The sequence below is a fragment of the Rhinopithecus bieti genome, unplaced genomic scaffold (assembly GCF_001698545.2).
Source record: "Rhinopithecus bieti isolate Rb0 unplaced genomic scaffold, ASM169854v2 scaffold_13351, whole genome shotgun sequence".
NCBI lineage: Eukaryota > Metazoa > Chordata > Mammalia > Primates > Cercopithecidae > Rhinopithecus > Rhinopithecus bieti.
This window is the reverse complement of record NW_016807514.1, coordinates 2,895,862-2,919,687: the sequence shown is the minus strand read 5'-3', so window position 1 is coordinate 2,919,687 and position 23,826 is coordinate 2,895,862. Positions and strand designations below refer to the sequence as shown.

The 23,826-nt window shown below is 55.1% G+C and overlaps 1 protein-coding gene and 2 long non-coding RNA genes across 3 annotated transcripts; 2 read left to right on the top strand and 1 right to left on the bottom strand.

Moving 5' to 3' along the window:
• Positions 1-247: 247 nt before the first annotated feature.
• TTC34 (tetratricopeptide repeat domain 34) lies at positions 248-23,535 on the bottom strand. Its single transcript, XM_017882417.1, has 7 exons — positions 23,379-23,535; positions 21,091-21,316; positions 19,400-19,604; positions 18,038-18,204; positions 4,193-4,463; positions 3,169-3,383; positions 248-810 (listed from the first exon to the last, which is right to left on the bottom strand). Exons 1-7 carry the CDS (start codon positions 23,465-23,467, stop codon positions 283-285), a joined length of 1,701 nt encoding a protein of 566 aa, XP_017737906.1. The 5' UTR covers positions 23,468-23,535; the 3' UTR covers positions 248-282.
• LOC108535979 (uncharacterized) lies at positions 9,311-10,287 on the top strand. The gene is made up of 3 exons (XR_001887384.1): positions 9,311-9,391; positions 9,554-10,040; positions 10,117-10,287. It is a non-coding gene; the product is annotated as an uncharacterized LOC108535979 (long non-coding RNA).
• On the top strand, positions 10,649-13,397 carry LOC108535978 (uncharacterized). The gene is made up of 4 exons (XR_001887383.1): positions 10,649-10,842; positions 10,994-11,113; positions 11,236-12,170; positions 12,373-13,397. It is a non-coding gene; the product is annotated as an uncharacterized LOC108535978 (long non-coding RNA).
• Positions 23,536-23,826: the final 291 nt, after the last annotated feature.

Sequence of the window (23,826 nt, the reverse complement as noted above, 5' to 3'; positions counted from 1 at the left end):
GGGAGGGCTGGAATGGGTTGTGGAGGTGAAGGCGGTGGGAGGCTGTGGGAAAGGGGGATTTGGGGAGGTTGGGGAAGCGGGATGTGGGAGGGATTGAGAGCTGAGAAGGGGGGTGTGGGGAGGGCTGGGAAGGGGGATATGGGGAGGACTAGGAAGGGGGTGTGGGGAGGGCAATGCGGGTACCTCCCCGATTTGGGGAGCTGGGTGCACTCCTGGGCCTGGACATTGGGTGCAGGTGCTAGGGTGGGCCCGTGATTAGGGCTGGGAGGGGGTTGGGCCCAGTCACTGGAGCCAGCAGCCTGAGGATGCCTCCCTCTGGATTCTGGCCTTCAGTCTCTTCAGGCCACGGTGGTCGGGGTCCACCAGGAGGCCACTCTCAGCTGCTGTCCAGGCCTCCGTGTGACGCTGCTCTTCCAGGCAGCACTGCCCGCGAAGGAGGAACATGTGTGCAGTGGGGGCCCGGCCTGGCTGCTTACGCAGGCTGTTCTGGGCCAAAGTGGGTGCTAGCTTCAGGGCCTGGACAAAGGCCCCTGCGGCTGCTGCCTCATCTCCCAGGCTCAGCAGCAGGCGACCCTGACAGCAGAAGTCCTCTGCCCGCTTTGGGAGGTCACTGTCCCCCAGAGTTTCCTGGAGCACATGGTCCAGGTCCCTGAGGGCCCGGCCAAACTCCTGCAGCTCGGCCAGGCAGGTGGCCCGTAGACGCAGGTGATAGGCACTGCTGCCACCGGTCAGGACAGACAGTGAGCAGTAGCCCAGCGCCTGCCTGGGTTGCCCTGCGTCCAGTAGGGTGCTGGCTTCCCAGGCTGCAGCCTGCACAGAGGACATAGAGGCAAGGAGAGTGGGGTCAGCCTCAAAAGCCCGGCCGCCCCTGCCCTGCAGCATTCTTCTGCAAAGCCAGCCTCTGTTGGCTCCCTGGGTAAGGCAGGGCCCCGGGCTGCACAGAAGCTGCCCGCTGCTTCTGGAGGGGCTGGCTGACCATGGGCAAGGGCAGGAGGGGGGACCCAGGGTAGCAGACCCTTCCCTGCAATTCCCACTGCCCCAGAAGCTGCCAAAGTGCTGTTTTGACCCTTGGAGGTCCAGCAGCAGTCCAAGGCCTGGCATCCTTGCTCACTGCTCTTCTCCCTGGGCCTCGGATCAGGGACCTGGATTTACCTTCTCATGGTCCGTTCCTGGCAGCCCTACCACCCCACCAGCTGGGCCCAGCTTCCCTTGCCTGGGTGACCACAGGAGCCTCCTCCCTCCGTCCCTCTGGGCCAAGTCACCTCTCCAACAGGCCCTCTTGAGGTGGCTGCTGCCCAGCCTTTCCACTCTGCCCACCTTCTGAAGGCTGTCCCAGGTCTCAGGACAGTGGCAGATATGGCCCTTGCCTGGTCTCTGAGAACGCTAGACCCCCTTCCTGGGGCTGCTGGACGGAGGGCACAGCCTCTGCTGTGGGCTGCTGCTGACTAGGCCTGTCTGCACCCTCACTCCTCCCAGGCACTTTCCTGAACCCACCCAGACCCAATTGCCTCATCTGTGACCCAGTTTCTTCACAGAGTCAACCATGACCAGAAATCTGCTTGCCTCACTGGGCTCCTCCTCTGCTCAAGAACCTGCAGGGGCTCCCCACCACCTGAGGAATACGCCATGGTGCAGGCCCCACCTTTCTCGCTGGCCCTGCCTCTCTTCCAGCAGCCAGGCGGTCCTCGACGCTCCCTCCTGCGGGGAGCGCAGCGCACTCAGGACCCCGCCGGGCGCGGCTGCAGGGGGTGAAGCCCAGGCCCATGCTCAGGGTCCGTGCTTGGGAGTGAGGGTGTCCCACGGCCCCGGCTTTGCTGCTGGGCTCCCGCGAGGCACAGTGTGGCCTCTTCTGCCAGCTGTGAGCGGCGCCGAGCAAGGCAGGGGCTCGAACCCACGTCCCTGGCCTGCTGTGCGGCCCGCGGGACCGCCCCTCTCCGGGCCGAGGCACCTGAACACCCCCGACACGTAGCTCACTGCTCGGGATGGTCGCGAAGCCTCGGCCCGCGCAGGCCCCGCACATTTGGGCCGGGTCCACGGCAGCAGGAGGGCGCGGCCCCGAGCAGCTGTCGGACCCCGGGAGCCCCCGGGCCGCCCCCGCGGGGAAGGGGCTCAATCTGACCCCAGATGCCCCTGATCCCGCGGCTCGGGCCGCGCAGGCGCAGTGCCACCCGGAGGGGTCCGCCTGCCGGGGCACCGGGCGCAGGAAGCGGGGCGAAACCGCTGTCGGCTCACTTCCGGGTCGGTCCGCGTCTCCAGGCAACCATTTCGCGTCCCGCAGATTCTTGCCTCCGCCAGGAGCCGCCTCCTGGAGCCGCCGCCCAGCCCCAGTCTGCAGCCTCGGAGACCCCTGCCCAGCCCCGCCTCCGGGCTCCGTGACCCCAGCTCACGAGACCCCATCTAGCCGCCTCCTCTGGGCTCCAGGACCATGGCTCCAGCCAGGCTTCCCTCCCCCTGCTATGCCCTCCTTCCAGCTCGAAGACCCCAGCACAGCCCCCTCCTCCTGGCTCTGAAACCCCAGTCCCTCTGGGAGCTCTGAGACCCCCAGCCCGGCAGTCTCCTCCAGGTCCGGGTAACCCGATCTCAGCCTTGCTCTTCAGCCCAGAGCAGCGGCGCCCCCTCCGCATCACCGAACTGCCCCTTAAACACTGGTGTAGCCCCGACCCCGCCATGAGATCCCTCTGTTCTTCCTAGCCTAGTTTCTGTTTTCCTAAGTGGCCCCTGAGTGCTAGAGCCGCTGGTGTCAGGAAGCATTAAAGAGGTGAAATCCTGTCCAGGCCCCACTGGGGTGTAGTTCTGAGTCTCTGGGACCCCAAAGCCTGCTGTGCTCTTGGCCTCCCAGCCTGCCTTGCCCCCACGTGCCTTCTCCAGGCCTGCCTTGGGCTTGGGGTGGGCTTCCTGCCGGGCAAGGTGCCCCTGGCTGGCTCAGTCTGGCCCTGAGGGCAAAGTCCCCTTCCCTCTCTTGCACCCAAGTCACCTGTGGCTTATACATCCCATGCAAAGAGGCTGAGACGTCGGTGGGGTTGTAGGGCCAAGGGGGCCAGAGACCGTCTTCCTGGGCCAGAACTGGGTGCCTCCCACCCCACCCCAAACCCAACTGAAAACCCAGGGGTCTAATGCCTGTGTGCTGGGGAAGGTGGGGGTGGGAGATCGGTGGGGTTCTTTGCGCACCTGGGCAAGGCTCTGCCGCTCTGAGGCCTCCAGGAGATGCAGCAGGCACCTGAGATCCGGGGCATCCACCTCGGCCAGGCCCTGCAGGTCCCGTGCAGCCGCTGGCACGTCTCCATTCTTGAGCCGGAGCAGGCCCAGCCGGGCCCGGGCTGCCTCTGACATTGGGGCAGCGTGCAGGGCTTTTTCTAGGTGGGTGCCAGCCTCCTCGTAGCTGCCTGTCAGGGATTCAGGAGGGACAGTCAGTGTGTGGGGTGGGGCAGAGATGCAAGAGAGCTCAGACTTGCCGCTCCTTCCCTGCCCTATGCTGGCTTGCGGGGAGGTGACGATGGCTCAGCCCCAGGAAGAAGGAGCTGGGAGCAGAGGTGCACTGTGATTCCAGGCAGGTCACAGGGACTCACCTCTGACCCCACTCCACAATGCTGAGCCCCCTCACCATGGACACTACAAGGGGCTGCTTTCTCTCCCAAGCAACTAGAGGCAAACTCTGGGCCTGCTGGAGCAGAGTAGCATGCGGGGAGCAGCCCTGGGGTCCCTGAAGCCCTTGGTGGGCAAATGCAGACCACAGAGCGAGCTCCCCTTTGGAATTAGCAGTGAAATGGTTTCCACATCACCAGGGGGATGTGGAAATCTGCAGGAAAGGCCTGCATGTTGGCACGTGGGGCTTATGACAGTTCCTCCTGGAACAGGGCCTGGCATCCCATGGGTGCCTGATAAACAACAGCTGGAGGTGCGTGAATCAGTGAGGGGGCCGAGGGTCCGAGACCTTTTATGGACCAAGATCATGCCTCGGTTTCTCCTCCATTGCAAGCGAAGAGCCAGCCAGGTAAAGAGAGGAGAGCCTTTTGAACACCAGGCCTCACACAGGGAGCGGGGCCAGAGGTCATGGGATTTGGGGTGGAAGGGACCTTGGAAGCTATTGTGGTCCACGTCTCTTTCTTCCATTTTATAGAAAAGGATACAGAGGTCAGAGGAGCAGGGACAGAAACCCAGACCCTGTGTTTCCCACCTTGGGGCTGCCACATACCCCGTGCCATGAGAATGTCCACCAGGAGGAGGTGCCAGTCCAGTTGCCCTGCATCGATTTTGATCAGCGCCTCACCCACAACAAGGAGGCCCTGGGTGTCCTTGTCCTCTAGAGGGGCCCCAGAGTCCAGCAGCTGGCTCAGAAGGGCCCGGCAGTGGGAGTAGAGGCACTGTGTGATGAGAGCCTGGGCTTCCAGCTTCAGAGAGCGGAGCTCAGGGACCACGGTCCTGGGGGCGAGCTTCAGAGCAGAGAGGATGTCGTCTACGGCTTCCTGCAAGGTGGGAGGGTGGGTGGGTGCAGAGTTATCCTAGGTAGAGAGACTGGGTGGAGGGTCAGAGTAGGAGGGCTGGGCTCTGTCTTTCTCATTCTCTGATCTTTTCCTTGGGATCCTAGAGGGTCTGAACATCCAGCTTCCTGCCCCTTCCCGCTTTCCTGTGGCTGCAGCCTCCTACCATCCCTCCTGATTCTGGTTAGCATTTGAAAGGACCCAGCTCACTGACCTTGACCCTGAAAGTTGTCAGGCCCAGAACCCCTTTTCTGAGGCCAAATGCTGCTAATCTCCATCTCCTGAGGCTGCCTGTGGTCTGCGAGCCCTCCCTGGGTCCCTCGCTCTCCCAGCTTGTAGCTGGCTCCCTCCACGCCTGTCCCTCCCCACAGAGGCATCTGTCACCTGCCAGCAGGGGATGCTGGATCTCTGTGGGGTATCCGGGTGCTCCTCCCAGTGCGTGTGGCCTTGGGGGTGCCAGAAGTGTAGAAAGCCCAGTTACTGCCCTCCCACAACTCCCAGGAGCGGCGGAAGGAGGGTGCCCAGCCCATCTGGTGCACAATACAAGGCAGGACACAGGGTGGCAGCCAGTTGGGGCAGAGGTCAGAGGTCTGCCAAGGGAGAGATCAGGGTGGAGCCGGCCAAGGCACACCCTGAGGGAGAGCCTGCAGGGTGCAGAAGTGGACTTGGGCTGGTGCCTAAGGCTGGTGGGCACGTGGGTAGGAGAGCCGAGCACTGGGCATGCCATCTGGAGGCGGGGAGGGAGAAGAGGTTTGCAGAGACCCTGACCACACACGGGAAGCCAGGGCAGAGGCTGGGCCTGTTCAGGGGAGTGCTGGTGATCGGTGGATTGATCAGGATAAGTCATTTGTGTCTGACCTTTGACCTGGCCATCAGCAGGGGACCACTAGAGCCTCTTCAAGGCTCTCCTCCTTCTGTTGGTTCTCCGGGTGTCCTATTTGCTTGTTTGCCTGTTTCTTTCTTTCTTGTTTTTTTATTTTTATTTTTTATTTGTATTTTGAGATGGAGTCTTGCTGTGTCACCCAGGCTGGAGTGCAGTGGTGCAATCTCGGCTCACTGCAACCTCCACCTCCCAGGTTCAAGCAATTCTCCTGCCTCAGCCTCCTGAGTAGCTGGGATTACAGGTGTACCACCATCACGCCCAGCTAATTTTTGTGTTTTTAATAGAGACGGGGTTTCACCGGGTTGTCCAGGCTGGTCTCGAACTCCTGATCTCAAGTGATCCACCTGCCTCGGCCTCCCAAAGTGCTAGGATTATAGGTGTGAGCCACTGCACCTGGCCCTCTTTATATTATCTTTATATATATCTTTATATTATAAAGAGGCATATATATATGCCTCTTTATATTATCTTTCTAGCAATTGCCTTGCAGATTACAATATGTAGCCTTACAGCTATGAACAAGCCCCCAGCTCCCAAGGTGAGCACCCTACTACAGTCTATGTACAGTTGATATGGTGCCACTTTACCTAAAATGTGAGATCCCCGCAGCAGTAACTTCCATTGTCCCACAGTTTGTGTTATTGTTGTCATACACTGAGCAATACATTTCCTCATATAGTGCATTATTTCAAGTTAATTAATCATATGTATATTTTGAGACAGGGTCTCTCTCTGTTGCCCAGGCTGGAGTGCAGTGGTGTGATCTTGGTTCACTGCAACCTTGAACTCCTGGGCTTAAGTGATCCTCCCACTTCTGCCTCCTGAGTAGCTGGGACCACAGGTGCATGCCACCACACCCAGCTAATTTTAAAAACTTTTTGTAGAAATGTATTGAAACTTTTTCTAGAAATATATTGCCTAGGCTGGTATCGAACTCCTGTCAAGCGATCCTCCCATCTTGGCCTCCCAAAGTGCTGGGATTACAGGTGTGAGCCACCACACCAAGCCTATTTTTAATTTAGATAGCTTTGTTCAAAGCAATTAAAAGAAGAAATAAATACATCCTTTTGTATTTGCAGATGCTTTTCATTTCTTGCAGCAGAGAATTTCTATCAGGCATCTGTTCTCTTCAATTTCACCACCTTCCCTCAGGATCTGCTGTGGTGCCGTTCGATGATGACAGATCTCTCAGTTTCCATTTGTGTAACGGGTCTTTAATTTCACTCTCGTTTCTGAAGGACATTTTAACAATATGGGTAATTCTGGGTTGGTACTTTTTGCTTTTAGTGCTTTAAAGGTGCTGTCCCACTGTCTTCTGGATTCCATTGCTTCCGGGACAAACCTGCTGTCACTCACATTGCTGTATGTCATTTGCTCACTCTGGTTGCTTTTAAGATGTTCTCTTTATCTTTTGTTTTCAGGAACTTGACCAAGATGTGCCTTCTTAGGGGTGGTTCTCTTTGTGCTTTTCCTCTCGGGATTTGTTGAGTGTCTTGAGAATTTTTCTGCTGTTATTTCTTCAAGTACCTGTGTATATTTGCCCCATTCATTCTCCATATCCTCTGGGAGTCCAATCACACGTATGCTAGATGGCCTGAAATTGTCCCACTGGTTGCTGAAGTTTTCTTCATTTATTTTTTTAATTTTTAAAAGTTTTTTAGAGGTCAGGTGCAGTGGCTCACACCTGTAATCCCAGCACACTGGGAGGCCGAGGTGCACGGATCCAGAGGTCAGGAGATTGAGACCATCCTGGCCAAGATGGTGAAACCTCGTCTCTACTAAAATACAATAAAATACAAAATTAGCTGGGCATGGTGGCACATGCCTGTAGTCCCAGCTACTCAGGAAGCTGAGGCAGGAGAATTGGTTGATCCCAAGAGGCAGAAGTTGCAGTGAGCTGAGATCGTGCCACTGCACTCCAGCCTAGGCAGCAGAGTGAGACTCCATCTCTTCTAAAAAAATTTTTTCTTTTCTTTTTTCTTTTTTTTTTTTTGAGAGGGAGTCTCACTCTGTCGCCCAGGCTGGTCTCAAACTCCTGGGCTCAAGTGATGCTGCCATTTCGCCCTCCCAAAGTACTGGAATTACAGGTGTGAGCCATGATGCTCAGTTCAGCTCTCATCATTTGAAACAGAGTGTTGTGTTTTGTTTTTCTCCCTGCTGTTCCTTAGATTGGGTAGTTTTCTTTGGTCTGTCCTCGAGTTCACTAGTCCTGCTTTGGCAGTTTCCGATCTGCTGATGTGCCTGCCTGGTGAGTTTTTAATTCCAGATACTCTGCTTTTCAGCTCTAGGGTCTCCACTTGATTATCAGTTTTGTTTTGTTTTTTCTTCATTCCTCTGCTACGATTCTCCATCAGCTCACTCACTATAGCAAACAGTTCTTTTACATGTTTATGTTGCTGCTTTTAAAAGCCCCTGTGTGTAAATTCCAAACATCTAAGCCATCTCAGGGTCTGTTTCTATGAAGTGCTTCTTCTCTTATTATTGGTCCCATTTCCCTGGTTCTCTGCATGCCTAGCAGTTCTTGGTTTTGTGCTGGGCTCTGTGTCTGGCATGTGGTAGACAGGGCTGTGGTGCTGTCCTCCAAGGGGGCTGATTTCGCTCTGGTGGGCAGGTAGATTACTGGTGGATCATTCTGGCCCTGCCAGGCTTTATCTTGTACTTTGTTAGGGGAGGATTATTTTTTGAACTTAGTCCTAAAGTATAATCTTAATTTTAGGGTGTGACCTTTCTGGAGTCTCAACTGAGTGCCCAAGATGTTCAGAAAAGCCTCTCTGCACTGGCTGGGTTAGAATTCCAGCGTCTCCCAGCCCTGCCTGACCCTGGTACCCCCATTCAGCTCTTGGCCCCACAACAGGTGGTCACTGCTGGGCAGCTGAGTCTTGCCCCCTGCCTGTGCAGCCCAGGCTGCAGACAAGGACCTGTGGAGAATTCCACGGACACATAGATACCCCTTCCCCACACAGCCCCTCTCCTCCTCTCCCCTCCATTGCCCTCGATGCAAATTCCAGCCACATAGCAGGCTGGGATGTCAATCTCTGTCCCCACAGCTCAGAAATCCACTGCCGCCCTCCATGGGCAGCGGCAGAAATGTCTTCCCAGGCAGGGAACCAGGGTGCGTGGTGCCCGCCTCCTGTGGCCTCCTGTCTCTCAGGGTCGCAGCTCTTTGCTGCCTGTTGTTTGGTGTCTGGAAACATTTGCTCATGCATTATATCCAGTTTATACGGCTGTCAAGAGCCTGGAATGGCACCCCACATCCTCAGGGGAGCGTCTTACAGCCTGGAACAAAACCCCACACCGTCAGGGGAGCATTGTACAGCCTGGAATGGCATCCACACCTGCAGGTGAATGTGTGACAGCCTGAAACAGCATTCTCCAACCCCAGGTGAGGATTTGACAACCTGGAATAGAACCGCACACCCGCAGGTGAACATCGGACAGCCTGGAATGGCACCGCACACTCCCGCGTGAGCATCTGACAGCCTGGAAGGGCATCCCACACGCCCTGGTCAACATCTGATAGCCTGGAAGGGCACCACCACACTTAGGTGAGAATTTGATAGGCTGGATCGACCCTTGAACCTTCAGGTGAGCATCTGACAGGCTGGAACGGCACCCTTCATGTTCAGGTGAGTATCTGACAGTTTTAAACGGCACCCCACACCCCTAGGTAAGCATCTGACAGCCTGGAACGGTACCCCACACCTCCAGGCAAGCACCTGAAAGTCTGGAACCGCAGATCACATGTTCAGGGGAACATTGTAAGCCTGAAATGGCACCGCAATCCCCAGGTGAGCATCTGACAGCCTAGAACAGCACCCCACATCACCCAGTGAGAATCTGACAGCCTGGAGCAGCACCACCACCCCCAGGTGAGCATCTCACAGCCTGGAAGGGCACCCCACCTCAGGTGAGCATTTGACAGCATGGAACAGGAAGCACCCACACCCCACAGGTGAGCACCTGACAGCAGGAAAAGCACCCTCCTCCCTGGTGTGCATCAGACAGCCTGGAACAGCATCACCACCTGCAGGTGAGCAGCTGATACCTGGAACGGCACCCCACACTTCCAGGGGAGCATCAGACAGCCTGGAACTGTACCCCCACCTTTGTGTGAGCATCTTACAGCCTGAAAATAACATCCATGCCCACAATTGTGTGTGTAGCAGCCTGAAACTGCATTCTCCAACCCCAGGTGAGCTTGTGACAATCTGGAACAGGACCCCACAACCCCAGGTGAGCATCTCACCATGTAAAACAGCACCCTCCACCCCAGGGGATCATTTGACAGCCAAGAATGGCACACCACACAGCCAGGTGAGCATCTGACAGCCTAGAATGGCACCAGCACACTTAGCTGAGCCTCTGACAGCCTGGATCAGCACTTCAACCTTCAGGTGAGTGTCTGACAGCCTGGAACAGCACCCCACACCCCCAGGTGAGTATGTGACAGCTTGGACCATCACCCCGCACCCCAGGAGAGGATCTGACAGTCTGGGAAGGCACTCCCACACCCAGGTGAGCATCTGAAACCCTACAGCATCACCCCCCACCAACCTTCAGGTGATTATCTCACAGCCCAGAACAGCACCTTCCACCCCCAGATGAACATCTCACAGCCGGAAAACCACCCTCCACCACCAGGTGACCATCAGACAGCCTGGAATGGTACCACCACTTAGGTGAGCCTCTGACGGACTCAAGCAACCCACATCTTCAGTGAGTAGCTGAGAACCTAAATCGGCACCTTACGCTCAGGTGAGCATCGGAAAGCCTGAAGCAGCACCCCCCCACACCTCTAAGTGAGCATCTGATGGCCTGGAACAGCGCCCACACCCCCAGCTGAGCATCTGACTGCATGGAATATCATCCTCACCTCCAGGGAGCATCCGACAGCCTGGAACAGTATTTTCCAGCCCCAGGTGAGTATCTGACAACCTGGAACAGAACCCCACTCTTCCAGGTGAGGATCCTACCGCATACAACAGCACCCTCCACCCCCAGGTGAGCATCTGACAGCCGAACAGCATCCACAGCCCCAGGTGAGCATCTGGCACCCGAAAGGGCAGCGCACGCCCCCAGGTGAGCACCAGACAGCATTGAATGGCTCCCCACACAACAAAATGAGCCTCTGATGGCCTGGAACAGAACCCCACGTCCCCACGTGAGCATCTGACAGCATGGGACGGCACCCCACACCCCCAGGTGAGTATCTGAATGCCTGGAGCAGCACCCACGCCCCCAGGTGAGCTTCTGTAAACCTGAAACAGCACCCTGCACGTGCAGAGGAGCATCTGACAGCCTGGAACGGCTCCCTCCACCCAGGTGTGCGTCTGTCAGCCTGGAACGGCTCCCTCCACCCAGGTGTGCGTCTGTCAGCCTGGAACGGCTCCCTCCACCCAGGTGTGCGTCTGTCAGCCTGGAACAGCACCCTCCACCACCAGATGAGCATCTGACAACTGGAAACTGCACCACACACTCAAGGTGGGCATCCGATGGCTTGGGACAGCACCCCCACCCACAGGTGATCTCACTGCCTGAAACAAACCCACTGTGAGCCTCTGACAGCACAAAACAGCCCCCCACAGCCCCAGGTGATCATTGGACAGCCAGGAACGACAACTCACATCCCCAGGTAAGCGTCTGACAGCCTAGAACGGCACCTGCATACCTAGGTGAGAATCTGAAAGCCTGATCGACGTTCGAACCTTCGGGTGAGTGTCTGACAGCCTACAGCAGCAGTGACCGCACCCAGGTGAGGATGCTCCCCTGAGGTTGGGCGTCCCATTCCAGGCTGTCAGATCGTCCCCTGGGGATGGAAGGTGCCACTGTAGAGGCTTTTGGATGTTCACATGGGGATGAATGACGGTGTTCCAGGTTATCAGATGCTCACCTGGGAACGCATGGAACAGAACCCCACAACTTCACATAAGCATCTGACAGGTGGGAAAAAGCTCCCCGCCCTCAGGTGAGTTCCTGACAGCCTGGAACAGCACCCCACAACTGCAGGTGAGCATCTGACAGCCTGGAACAGCACCCCACAACTGCAGGTGAGCATCTGATAGCCTGGATAGGCACCCCACAACAGCAGGTGAGCCATCTGACAGCCTGGATAGGCACTCCACACAGCCAGGTGAGCAGCTAAAAGCCTGGAATGGAACCCCCACATGCAGGTGAGCATCTGACAGCCTGGAACAGTACCCTAAAACTTTGGGTGAGGATCTGATAGCTTGGAAGAGCAGTGCCTACCCAGTTAGCATCAGACAGCACACAGCAGCACCCCCAATCCCAAGGTGACCATCTGGCAGTGTGAAACAGCACCCCACACCCCCAGATGAGCGTCTGAAAGCCTAAAACAAGCCCCTGCCTGAGATGAGCATCTGACAGCCTTGAACTCCAGGCCTACCACCAGGTGAGCATATGATAGCCTGGAACAGCACCACACAACCCCAGGTAAGATTCCAGCAGCATGGAACAAGACCACTGCCCCCAGGTGAGCATCTGACAGCCTGGGAAAGCACCCTGCTTCCAGGTGAAGATCCGATAGCCTGGAACAGAACCCCAGTTCTCTAAGTAAGCATCTGACAGTACAGAACAGCACCCTCACCCCCAGGGGAGGATCTGACAACCTAGAACAGCACCCTCACCCCAAAGTGGGCATCTGGCAGCGTAAAACAGCACCTCTACTGGCAGATGAGCATCCGACAGCCTGGAGCAGCACCCCACACCCCCAGGGAAGCATCTGACAGCCTGGAGCAGCACCCCACACCCCCAGGGGAGCATCTGACAGCGTGGACAAGTCCTGCCCCCAGGTTAGTGTCTGAATTCCTGGAATATGCGCTCTCCTTTTCCACCAGGTGAGCATCTGACTGCCTGGAAGAAGCATGTTACCTGGAGTGAAACCAAGGCTCAGAGACAGGACAGGGTTGTTGGCCAAGAGGAGCGGCCGGCTGCTAAGCCCCAGTGCTGACTCAGCGCTCACAGCCTCAAGCCTGTGCCATATCCTCCTCTCAGGGTGAAGAGGCAGAGGGCATGGGGGAGGCGCAGCATCGGCCCACATCCTGGATGTGCAAGTTCACAGGCATGATGGGGCGAGGGGCTCCTGCTCCTACCGTCACTCCCACATGCCAGCCCTCCGACGTCCTGGCTGACTTTCCCTGCCTCTGGTCCTGTGGCCCTGGACAGAGCGGGAGGAAGGGACAGGATCCCGTGGTACCCCTTGGAGGAGGTTCCAGCACCTGTAGGCAGGTTTCCAAGGATCCCTTGTGGCCACATCCAGCTGTTAAATGGGCGTGTTCCTGCCAGCCACAGATGTCTGTCCAGTGCAGGAAAGGGCAGGCAGAGAGCTGGCTCCCAGCCCCGAATGCATGTCTCCCTCCCTGGGGCCCAGCCTGGCATGGAAGTCAGGCCTGCCAGTGGGATTGGGGGAAACTTGGTGCCCTGGGCTGGCAGCCCGCCCTGCAGCAGCAAGCATGGCCTCTGGAGACTGTCGTCCCCCTGGCCTCTAGGATTGCTTCTCCTTGCTTCCTGGAACTCCAGCCCTGAAGAAAATCAGAAACCCTGGGAGGCACATTGCCTCTGTGCTGTGCTTTCACCCAGCGAAGCATCAGAGCAGACAGCCAATTTCAACACTGCTCTCGGCTGGAAAGTGTCCTGTCTCTGGCAGCCTCCAGCGAGAAAGTGCAGGGCCCTGGAGCTGTGACTGCCTCAGGACAGGTCTCCTTTGTGACAGCCTCTTGTCATGGGCCTGGGAGTGGAACCCTCCTGCCCCTGCCCTGCATCCTGTTGAGTCGACAGCTCAGGCTGGTACCCAAGACCGTGGCCAGCAGATCACAGGGGACATCCCTTTTGTCCTGGGTGTTTATGGGCTGGAGGAACCACTGTTCAGCCACATCTCTCCCGCCCCACCTGCATTCACCCGAGGTTGATGGGAGCACTGTGGGGGGAGACAGGCAGGGGAGGGGCCGGGCAGCACCTGGCACATCCCCAGGGTGCCTCCTCTGATCCCCAGGAGGGGCAGCACCCACCCTCCTCTTTCTCCAATTTGTTTTTATTATGGTTAAATATACATAACATAACATTTACCATCTTAATTATCTTTATGTGTACACTGTGGTGGCATTAAATACATTCCTCATGTTGTGCGGCCGTCACCACTATCCCTTTCCAGAACTAGCTCATCTTCCCAAACTGAAACTCTGTCCCCATTAAATACTCTCCATTCCCCTCCCCCAATCCCAGGCACCCACCATTCTGGTTTCTGTCTCTGTGATTCAATGACTCTAGGAATCTCATATAAGGAAATCACACAGTGTTTGTCCTTTTGTGGTGGCTGCTTATTTCACTGAGCACAATGTCCTCAAGGTTCATCCATGTTGTAGTGTGTACCGGGATTCCCTTCCTTTTTAAGGCTGAGTAATTCCCCATTGTATGGATAGAACATGTTTGGCTTATCCACCCATCCATCGGTGGACACTTGGGTGCCTTCCACATCCAAGCTCTTGTGAACAATGATGCCATCTATGAACATGGTGTACAAATGTCTCTAAAAGACCCTGCCTCCATTTCTTTTGGATGTAGACCCAGATGTGGAATTGCTTGATCATATGGTAGGTCTATTCTTTTTTGGAGCTGGAGTCTCACTTTGTCGCCCAGGCTGGAATGCAGGGGTGTGATCTTGACTCACTGCAACTTCCGCCTCCTGGGTTCAAGCAATTCTCCTGCCTCAGCCTCCCGAGTAGCTGGAACAACAGGCATGCGCCACCACGCCTGGCTAATTTTTATATTTTTATTAGAGAAGGGGTTTCACCGTGTTAGCCAGGATGGTCTTGATCTCCTGACCTTGTGATCTGCCTGCCTTGGCCTCCCAAAGTGCTGGGATGACAGGTGTGAGCCACCGCACCCAGCTGGTAGTTCTATTTTTAGCTTTTTGGGAAATGGCCATCCTGTTTTCCATAGCTGCTGCACCATTTTACCTTCCCACCAACAGTGAAGAAGGTTCCAGTTTCTTCACATCCTCACTAGTGCTTGTTATTTTCTTTTTAAAAACCTCGTAGTAGCCATCCTGATAGGCGTGAGGCATATCTCGTCATTTTGATTTGTGCTTCCCTGATGATTGGTGATGTCCGGCATCTTTTCATGTGCTTATTGTCCATTTGTATATCTTTTTCTGGGAAATGTCTGTTTAAGTCCTTTGCTCATTTCTGAATTGGGATTTTGGCTTTATTGTTGTTGAGTTTTAGGACTTCTCTGTGTATTCTGGAAATTCCTTATCAGATATGTGACTTGCAAATATTGTGGTTTTCTTCCATCCTGTCAGTTGCCTTTTTACTCGTTATAATAGTGTCCTTTGGTGCACAAAAACATTAATTTTCATGAAATCCAACTTTATTTTTTCTTTTGCTGCCTGTGCCTTTGGTGTTGTAGCCCAGAAGTCATCGCCAAATCCAACATTGTGAAGCCTCCCCCTGTGCTTACTTCTAAGAATTTTATAGTTTTAGGTCTTTGATCCATTTTGAATTAATTTTTGTATGTGGTGTTAGGAAAGAGTCCAACTTCATTCTTTTGCATAGTTTTCCCTGCAACATTTGTTGAAAAGACCGTCCCTTCCCCATTGAATGGTCTTGGTCAAATCATTTGACCGTATATGGGTGGGTTCATTTCTCGACTCTCTATTCTGTTCCATTGGTCTCTGTGTCTGTTTTTGTGCCAGTACCACACTGTTTTGATCACTGTAGCTTTGTAGTAAGTTTTGAAATCAGGAAGTGTGAGTCCTCCAGCTTGTTGGTTCTTTTTCAGGATTGTTTCAGCTGTTTGGAATCCCCTGAGATTCCACAGGAATTTTAGAATTTATCTTTTCTACTTCTGTAAAAAGCATTATTGAGATTTTGACAGACATTGCATTGAATCTGTAGATCACTTTGGGTAATACTGACATCTTACCAACATGAAGTCTTCTAATACATGAACGTGGAATGTGTTTCCTTTGTTTATGTCTTCTTTAATTTCTTTCAGCAATGTTTTGTAGTTTTCATTGCACAAATCTTTCACCTCATTGGTTAATTCCTAAGTATTTTATTCTTTTTAATGCTATTGTAGATGGAATTATAGCTGACTCTCAAACATGGGTTAAAACTATGTGGATCCACTTTATGTGAATTTTTTTCAATAAATACAGTCAGCCTTTCATATTGGTGGGTTCCGAATCCACAGCCAAATGCAGATCAATTCTTGCGATGTGAAACCCACGTATACGAAGGGCCAACTTTTCATATCTAGGGGTTGGGGTTTCCACAGGGCTGACTGTAGGACTTCAGTATGTGGGGATTTTGGTGTCTGAGGGTTGTCCTGGAACCAATCCCACGTGGATACCAAGTGGTGACTGTATTTTCTTAATTCCCTTTTTAGATTATTCATTATTAATGTATAAAAAAGGAACTGATTTTTGTGTTGCCTTCATATCCTGCTACTTTGCTAAATTCATTTATTAGTTCTAACAGGTTTGTGTGTGTGTGTGTGTGTGTGTGTGTGTGTGTGTGTGTAATCTTTAGGGATTTCTACATATAAGATCCGAGAACAGAGATAATTTTATTTTTCTTTCAAATTTGGATGCTTGGTAATTTTTTTCTTGCCTAATTATTCTGGCTATAACTTCCAGTGCAATGTTGAGTAGAAGTGCAAAAGTGATCATCTTTGCCTTGTTCCTGATCTTAGAGGAAAAGCTTTCCTTTTTCATCACTGAATATGATATTTGCTGTGGGTTTTTCTTATATGGATTTTATATTGAGGCAGTTTCCTTCTCTTCCTAGTTTGTTGAGTGTTCTTATCATAAAAGGGTGTTGAATTTTGTCAAATGATTTTCTGCATCAGTTGAGATGATCATTTTTTCCCCTTCATTCTGTTAATGTGGTATATTACATTAATTGACATTTGTATGTTGAACCATCCTTGCATTCTAGCAATAAATCCCACTTGTCATGTGTGTCATCCTTTTAACAAATTGCTGAATTTGTTTTGTTAGTATTTTGTTGAGGATTTTTGCCTAAATATTCTTACAGGATAATAGTCTGTAGTTTTCTTGTAGTGTCTTTGGCTATGGTATCAGGGTAATGCCGGCCTCATAGAATGAGTGAGGAAGTGTTCCTTCCTCTTTGATTTTTTGGAAAACTTTGAGGATTGGTGTTAGTTCTTTAAAAGTTCGGTAGAATTCACCAGTGAAACCATCAGGTCCTGGCCTTTTCTTTGTTGGGAGATTTTTGAGTGCTGAGTCAATCTTTTCACTAGTTATAGGTCTATTCAGATCTTCTGTCTCTTCATGATTTAGTCTTGGTGGGTTTTGTGTTTCTAGGGATTTGTCCATTTCATCTAGATTAGCTGATTTGTTGGCTTATAATTGTTCCTATTACTATCTTATAATTCTTTTTATTTCTGTAGCATTGGTAATAATAACCTCATTTTCATTTCTGATTGTCATAATTTGAGTTTTCTCTTTCTTAGTTCACCTGGCAAAAAGTTGGTCAAATTTTATCTTTTCAAGGAACAAAGTTTTGTTTTCATTGATTTTCTCTACTCTCGATCCTCTGTTTTGTTGATCTCTGCTGTAATCTCTCTCTGTTTCTTTTTCTTTCTATTCATGTGTTCTTTTTCTAGTTTCTTAAGTTGTAAAGTTAGATTGTCGATTTGAGATCTTTCTTATTTTTTAATGGAAGCATTTACAGCTATACATTTCCCCCTCAGCACTGCTTTCCCTGTGTTTCATAATTTGGGGTGTGTTGTTTTCATTTTCACTTGTCTCTAAGCATTGTCTAACTTCTCATGTGATTTCTTCTGTGATCCATTGGTTGTTTAGCCCCCTCCTCCTTTTACAGAGGAGGAAACTGAGGCCTGGAGAGGTGAAATGATTCAGCTGAGGTTGCTTAGCTGGACCCAACTCTTTTGGGCTCCAGGGACAGTGTTCAGGGCAACAGACCTGGGCTGAGCACACAGGTCCAGTGTGAGTTCCTCAGAGTCAGACCACACAGAATGCAGTGCAGTTGCAAGCAAGGAATGCTCATAATCAAACAGAACAGAAACTGTCTTCCAGCACACAGGCCTCCCCCAGCTGAATGGGATCTGTCTTCTTGCCATTGCCCCTCTCCCAACTTTTATTTTAAATTGGAGCAGTTTCTGCAGAAGACAGTCTTAAATGCATAGATACCGAAGTTAAAGAGCGAGTAAATGAAGCTCAGATCAGGGTCCAGGGGCTGAATCCCCACACCTGTCTGGCAGACATGGCTGACCGAGGCCAGCACTTACTCCAAAACCCTCTCAACACTGGGGCCAGGCAGCCCCACCAATGCAGCCGAGGGAACACCTCCTGGCCAACAGCCCTAGAGGGACCCCTGCATGCACTGAGCATTATTTAAGCTGGGGAGGACCCCTAGTACCTCTGAAGGCTCACACGTCTATCCATGCAGACTGAGGCTGGGAGGACGAAAGGGCAGGACTCCCAGAAACTGGGTTTGTGGGGACCACGCTCCCATGAGCCACAGTACAGGTGGGAATGGGAACATAAGTCTTGATGGGCATCTTGCTGCTCAGGACGGCCTCCTGGCTCCGTCTCTCCTTGGGGTGGAGGAAGGCAACTCCCTGGGTCCCCCACCCCTGTTTGCCCAGGCCCAGGTGGGGAGTGGGGTGGCACCTGCAGCTGGTCTAGGGCCAGGTGCACCAATGCCCGTCCACACAGTGCCTGCACGTTCTCCGGCTCAGCCCGCAGCACTGCGTTGAAGTCGAACATGGCCGTCTTCTTCTGGCCCAGGAACCCATAGCAGCGGGCTCGGGCAAGGAGGGATTCACTTGCCTGGCTTCCTGCAGGAAGATGGCATGGGGTCGGGATGAGCCTGTGCTGGGTCCCTCCCCCAGTGTCCCTCCTGCCCAGCCCGGGGAGAGCAGAGGGTGCATGAGCTTCAGGGCTCACCTTGGGGAGCTCACAGACCATTGGGCACCGAGACACACAGAGACAGTCACGGCGGACCTGGGGGCCTTGGCTTCGGGGCAAGAGGAGCCCCTCCAGGACTGGAGACAGCTGGGGGGCTGCCAAGGGAAGGAGCACTGCAGCTGCCTCTGAGGCCAGGCAAGGGCAGGGGGTCAGGGTCCTGGGGCGGGACCTGGAGTGGCAGCAGCAGGAAGGTGTGAGGCTTGGATATGGGGCAGTCTAGGAGGAGCCCCCTGGATTCTGGGCATAAGAGACCCCTCCCCAAAGAGGTTATCATTATCGTACCCCTTCTGGGTGTCTGTCCGGTGACGGACATGGGACAACATGCCGGGCCGCTCTGGGCTGCTCTGGGCTGTGCGCCCACCAACGCGTGCAGGGCATGCTCTCCGTGCCAGGTTCTGTCCCAGAATGAGCTCTCTGAATCCCACTTCCACCCCACATAGGCTACTCTGCCATCCCCCTTTGAGAGAGGAGGATGAGGGGTGCTCACTAAGTGCATGGCCAGGTTCCACGTGGCAGCCTGATCTAGGTCCAGGCTCTCACACTCCTTGTACCCCAGGAGATCCCTGTGAGTCCTGGGAAACATCCCCTTCCCTCCAGACACTTGATCCCACCAAAAAACAGCAGTAACTCCAAGAAGCAGGCAGCACCCCGTGCTGGGTGTCCCGGGGTGGGGAGCCCAGGTGTGCACGGGAGGAGCTTCAGTCGTTGTTCCTAGGAAGGGCTGAGGGGAGCAGCGACCTCGTCTCCTTGTCATTAACTGGGAAAGGGGCCCTTTCCCCTCAGGGCTGAGGCTTCTGGGACAGCAGCTCAGGCACTAGGCAGGGCACAGCTCAGGTCCCAGCTCAGGCCCCAGGTCGCAGAGGCCGGTCTCAGGCCTTGGTGCACCCACCTTGATGGCGAGATGCCCTCAGTGAGTGGCCCCTGCCCTGTCCACCCTGTGGGTGTTCCTGAGGCCCCTGCACCTGGGCAGCACGCGTGTCCCCACTGTCCAACACAGCAAAGGCTCCCCATGTCTCCTGTGGCCGGCACAAGACTGGGCCCTGGGAGCAGGTGGGCAGCCCCTACCTGCAGCAAAGATGGCCAGAGAGAGGTAGGCGATGGCCTCCTTGGTGTGGTCCCTGCTGTCGGCCCCGCCTGGCCGTGCCCGAAGGATGGCCAGGGCCCTGGCGTGGCAGTGGCTTTGAAGCAGCTGCCGGTCCTCATGGCAGAAGACGTCCAGGGTGGGATGGAGGCAGGCGGTGTCACCGGACTGGACCAGCTTCTTCACTAACTGCAGGGGTGCCACAGTCACTGCCCACACCCTTGGGACCGATGCCCTGGGGCCCTCTCTGTACCGACGCCCCTGGCCATCCCCCATCCCATCCTCACTGCCCCAGGGTCCATCTGGTGCCAACACCCCCAGCCCCACCCTTGCTGCCCCAGGGCTCACCCAGTGCCAATGCCCCTGGCAATTCCTCACCCCACCCTCTCTGCCTCAGGGTCCACCCAGTGCCACCACCCTGATCATCTCGTACTCCTGCCTCGCTGCCTCCCCCAGCCCCTGGCTGTGACCATAAGCCTGGGGGCTTCTCCCTATCTGAGCACTGGGAGGCTGGCTGTGTGCTGTGTGCTGTGTGCTGTGTGCTGCAGCGTGGCCTTTTGAGCCTTTGGGGGCATTTTGTCTCCCCATAGGTGGGGGTCCCACAGCAGGCAGGGACTGTGTGCCCAGCTTGGCGCAGAGGAGTAGGCAGGGAGGGGAGCTGTGAGCCTGCTCTGGGCTGCAGTCAGAGCCGCGTCTGTCTGCTGCATGGCACTGTTGGGCTGGGGCTCTCAGGTTCCTGAGCCTAGGACTTCTCTGTCCCATGGTGGTGGAGACCCCGCCCCAATGGGTCCACTGGAGCAAGGAATGGGCGTGGCCCCATGAGAAGCAGAGGAAGGGGTTTTTAGGTCAGGAAGAGTCAACAGGCGCCAGGGAGTCCTTCAGACGACGCAGAGCAAAAGCCCAGCACGGCCAAGTAGCACCAGGTCTCTGAGCGAGGGGAGACCTCCACCCCACAACCTCCCCTCCCCGCGGCTCCATCCGAAGGAGGCCCAATGCTGCCCCCTGCTGGCCGCTGATGGGCACACGGGTTCCCCAAGCTGAGCAAGAGGACGCAGGTTCAGGGCATCTGAACCTGCGCAGGGCAAGGAGATCAGAACCCAAACCAGGCCCCAGGGGGAAGAAGGCGCGACAAGGCCCTCACCCCAGGCCCCAAGGCCTGAATCCCACCAGAGTGTAACCTTTAGACCCCAGTTCAGACAGGAACCCGGGATAGCACCTGAGGCAGGTGAGGGTCTGCCTTTCCTGGGAGCGGGGGTCTTGGAGGCAGGAAGGGAGGGCCCCTCTGCTACCCTCCCCAAGGCAGGGTTGCATCCAAGCCTGGTTTATGTGAGAGACTTGGAGAGAAGCTCGGCCTGCCGTCGGTTCCTGGCCCTTCTGCTTCATAACCACAGCGGAAGCAAGTACGACAAAGCAGCTATGCATGCGGGGAATCTGCCGACCCCAGGGACCTGCCCCAGCCAATTTCCATGACGACCCATGGGACCCGGACCCAGATAAGGAGACTGAGCGTCAGACAGGTGAGGGGCTGCAGCAGGTGCAGAGCTGGGGCTGAATGCAGTCGCCTGGTCCAAAGCTCAGACTGCGAGGTCCAGCGCCAAGTCCACGGGAGGCCTGTGCCCTCTTCCCAGCTGGGCCCGTTTCCACCTGCCCTCTCTCACGCCCTGGGCCTCCTCACCTGGTTGGCATCATAGAAAAAGCCCCTCCTCAGCTGCAACAGGGCCAGCCGTGCCAGCACAGGGGCTGCCTGGGGCCTCCGGGAGAGGGCCACCAGCAGGGCCTTGTGTGTCTCCTCCAGGCGGCCCAGGCGGTACAGGGCGTCAGCGGCCAGGAGGCAAGAGGCCTCGTCCTCCGGATCCAGCTCCATCAGCAGTGTGGCCAGCTGGTGCACGCCGCGGGCGTCCCTGTGTGGAGATCAGCTCAGAGGGGCCTGCCCCTTTTGACAACCTCTCCACCTGCCCAGGTGATTGGGCAGTGCGGAAATCCCATCTCCTGCACCTGGCCTGGGCAGCTCCCTCTGGAGGGACCCTCATGCCACGCCATCCCCAGAGGCCAAAGGTGCCCTTCCCATCACGCGGCCCTCACGCCCTCCTTCCCCCTTCCCCCACCCTGTGGGAGGTGGGATTGAGGCGGTATAGACAGACAGTGGCAGGGCTGACCCTGAGCAGACCCTGCCTCGGTTTCCTTTTCTGCAAAAGCACAGACGAACAATTTGGCCTTGCTGGGCTCAGGGGTGTGCGTGCAGGCAGAAAAAGAAAACACACGGCTGCATGTGGCACGTTCCTGTGTCCACGTGGGAATGTTAATAAGCGCTCACTGGAAAATGGGGCCAGAGCCTCAAATTTGACAACTCCCAGAGAAGAAATATAAATGCCATCACATAATGAAAGTTCCTCACCACCAGCAAATCAAAGCCATGCAAATCAAACACCTGGAAGGCAGAGGAACTCTGTGTGTGTGTGTGTGTATGTGTGTGTGTGGTGTGTGTTGTATGTGTGGTGTGTATGGTGTGTGTATGGTGTGTTGTGTGTGTGTTATGTATGTGTTGTGTGTGTGTGTTGTGTGTGTGCCTAGGGGTGAAGGTTGACATCAATGACGCCCCCCCCCCCATCTCAGTGCTTTTAACTTTGCTGAAACCCCTTCCTGCCACCTCCCAGCAATTAGACGAGGGAAGTCAAAGCAGCTAGGGATTCACCCACTGGGCTTTGGGCTGGCAAATAATTTGCAAAATGAGCATCAGGGGTGAGTGGGGGATGGGCGGTGGCCAGACTATGGTGAGGGGAGGGCAGCTCCTGGAGTCAAGGATTCTACAAGTGGCTGTGCTCCCTGACCCAGGAACTGCATGCCTGTCTCTGTCTTAAGGAGAGAACATTCTGGATACAGGACATTACCCACGATGGATTACAGCTAAGAACAAAGGTGCAGTGGCTCACTCCTGGAATCCCAGCACTTTGGGAGGCCCAGGTGGGAGGATCACTTGAGGTCAGGAGTTTGAGACCAGCCTGGCCAACATGGTGAAACCCCATCCTACCAAAAATATAAAAATTAGCCAGGCATGGTGGCGCTTGCCTGTGATCCCAGCTACTTGGGAAGCTGAGGCAGGAGAGTGGCTTGAACTCAGGAGGTGGAGGTTGCAGTGAGCCAAGATCGTGCCATTGCACTCCAGCCTGGACAGCAGAGTGAGACTCCATCTCAAAAAACAAAAAACAAAAAACAAACAAACAAACAAAATAAAACAAACGAAACCCAAGACTGCTGGAAGGTGTAGTGGCAGGGGCTCAGGTCAGGGCGGTGCTGACCGAAACACATTTAGCCACAAAGGGAACTGTCATGACCTATTGAGTAAAAAAATTAGCAAATGGGCCGGGCGCGGTGGCTCAAGCCTGTAATCCCAGCACTTTGGGAGGCCGAGACGGGCGGATCACGAGGTCAGGAGATCGAGACCATCCTGGCTAATACGGTGAAACCCCGTCTCTACTAAAACTACAAAAAACTAGCCGGGCGAGGTGGCGGGCGCCTGTAGTCCCAGCTACTCCGGAGGCTGAGGCAGGAGAATGGCGTGAACCCGGGAGGCGGAGCTTGCAGTGAGCTGAGATCCGGCCACTGTACTCCAGCCTGGGCGACAGAGCAAGTCTGCTTTAAAAAAAAAAAAAAAAAAAAAAAAAACAAAAGAAAATTAGCAAATGAACCGCATGTCCAGCACAGACTCGGTTTGGTGAGCTATTTTATATGCACGAAACGAAAGGCCTGGAAGGAAATGTGAGCCGCGGCTTTTAATTTCCCCTTTCCGTTTCGGGACTGCCGCCCCTACTATGGAAGCAGCGGAGCTAGACCTGCCTCGGGTGCTTTGGAAGGTTACGCTGCCCCCGTTCATTCCTTTGTAAGATAGTAGGAAACACATCCGTGGCTACCTCGAAGGAGACCCACAAGAAGCAGCAGCCCCAGCGCGCCCGGGCGGGTCCTCACCCCTCCTGCGTGGTGGGGCCGCCGGTCTCCGCGGCCTCCCTCCGGCCCTGCACTCTCGACGGCCCGGCGCGTGGCGATCGCTGCAGCATCCCACGGGCCTCCTCCCGCAGCACGGCCAGCAGCAGCCCCCGCTGGTTCCAGGGCACGTAGGCCTTGGCGGCCAGAAGCGCCTCCTCGGGCCGCAGCCTGCAGGCGGTGACATAGTCCAGCGTGCCCAGGAACGCGCTGCCCGCCAGCACCCGCAGCAGCCCCCGGCCGCACAGCGCGCGCACACAGCCCCCCGGGTGCGGCGCCCCCTGCTCCACCACCGCCTGGAAGTCCTCCAGGGCGCGCCGCGAGTCCCCGGCGTGCAGCGCGCAGAAGCCGCGCAGAGCCAGGAGGGGCGCGCGGTCCCCGCTCGGTCCCCGCACGGTCCCCGGCAGGGTCCTCAGGGCGCGCGGGCCGCAGC

Excerpts from the sequence above, each read along its gene's own strand:
- TTC34 (XM_017882417.1), bottom strand. The coding sequence starts at position 23,467 with ATGCTGCAGCGATCGCCACGCGCCGGGCCGTCGAGAGTGCAGGGCCGG. Across the intron at positions 4,464-18,037 it reads TGGCCCTAGACCAGCTGCAG|GAAGCCGTAGACGACATCCT; the intron begins GTGCCACCCCAC and ends CCCACCTTGCAG. Across the intron at positions 3,384-4,192 it reads GGACATTCTCATGGCACGGG|GCAGCTACGAGGAGGCTGGC; the intron begins GTATGTGGCAGC and ends AATCCCTGACAG.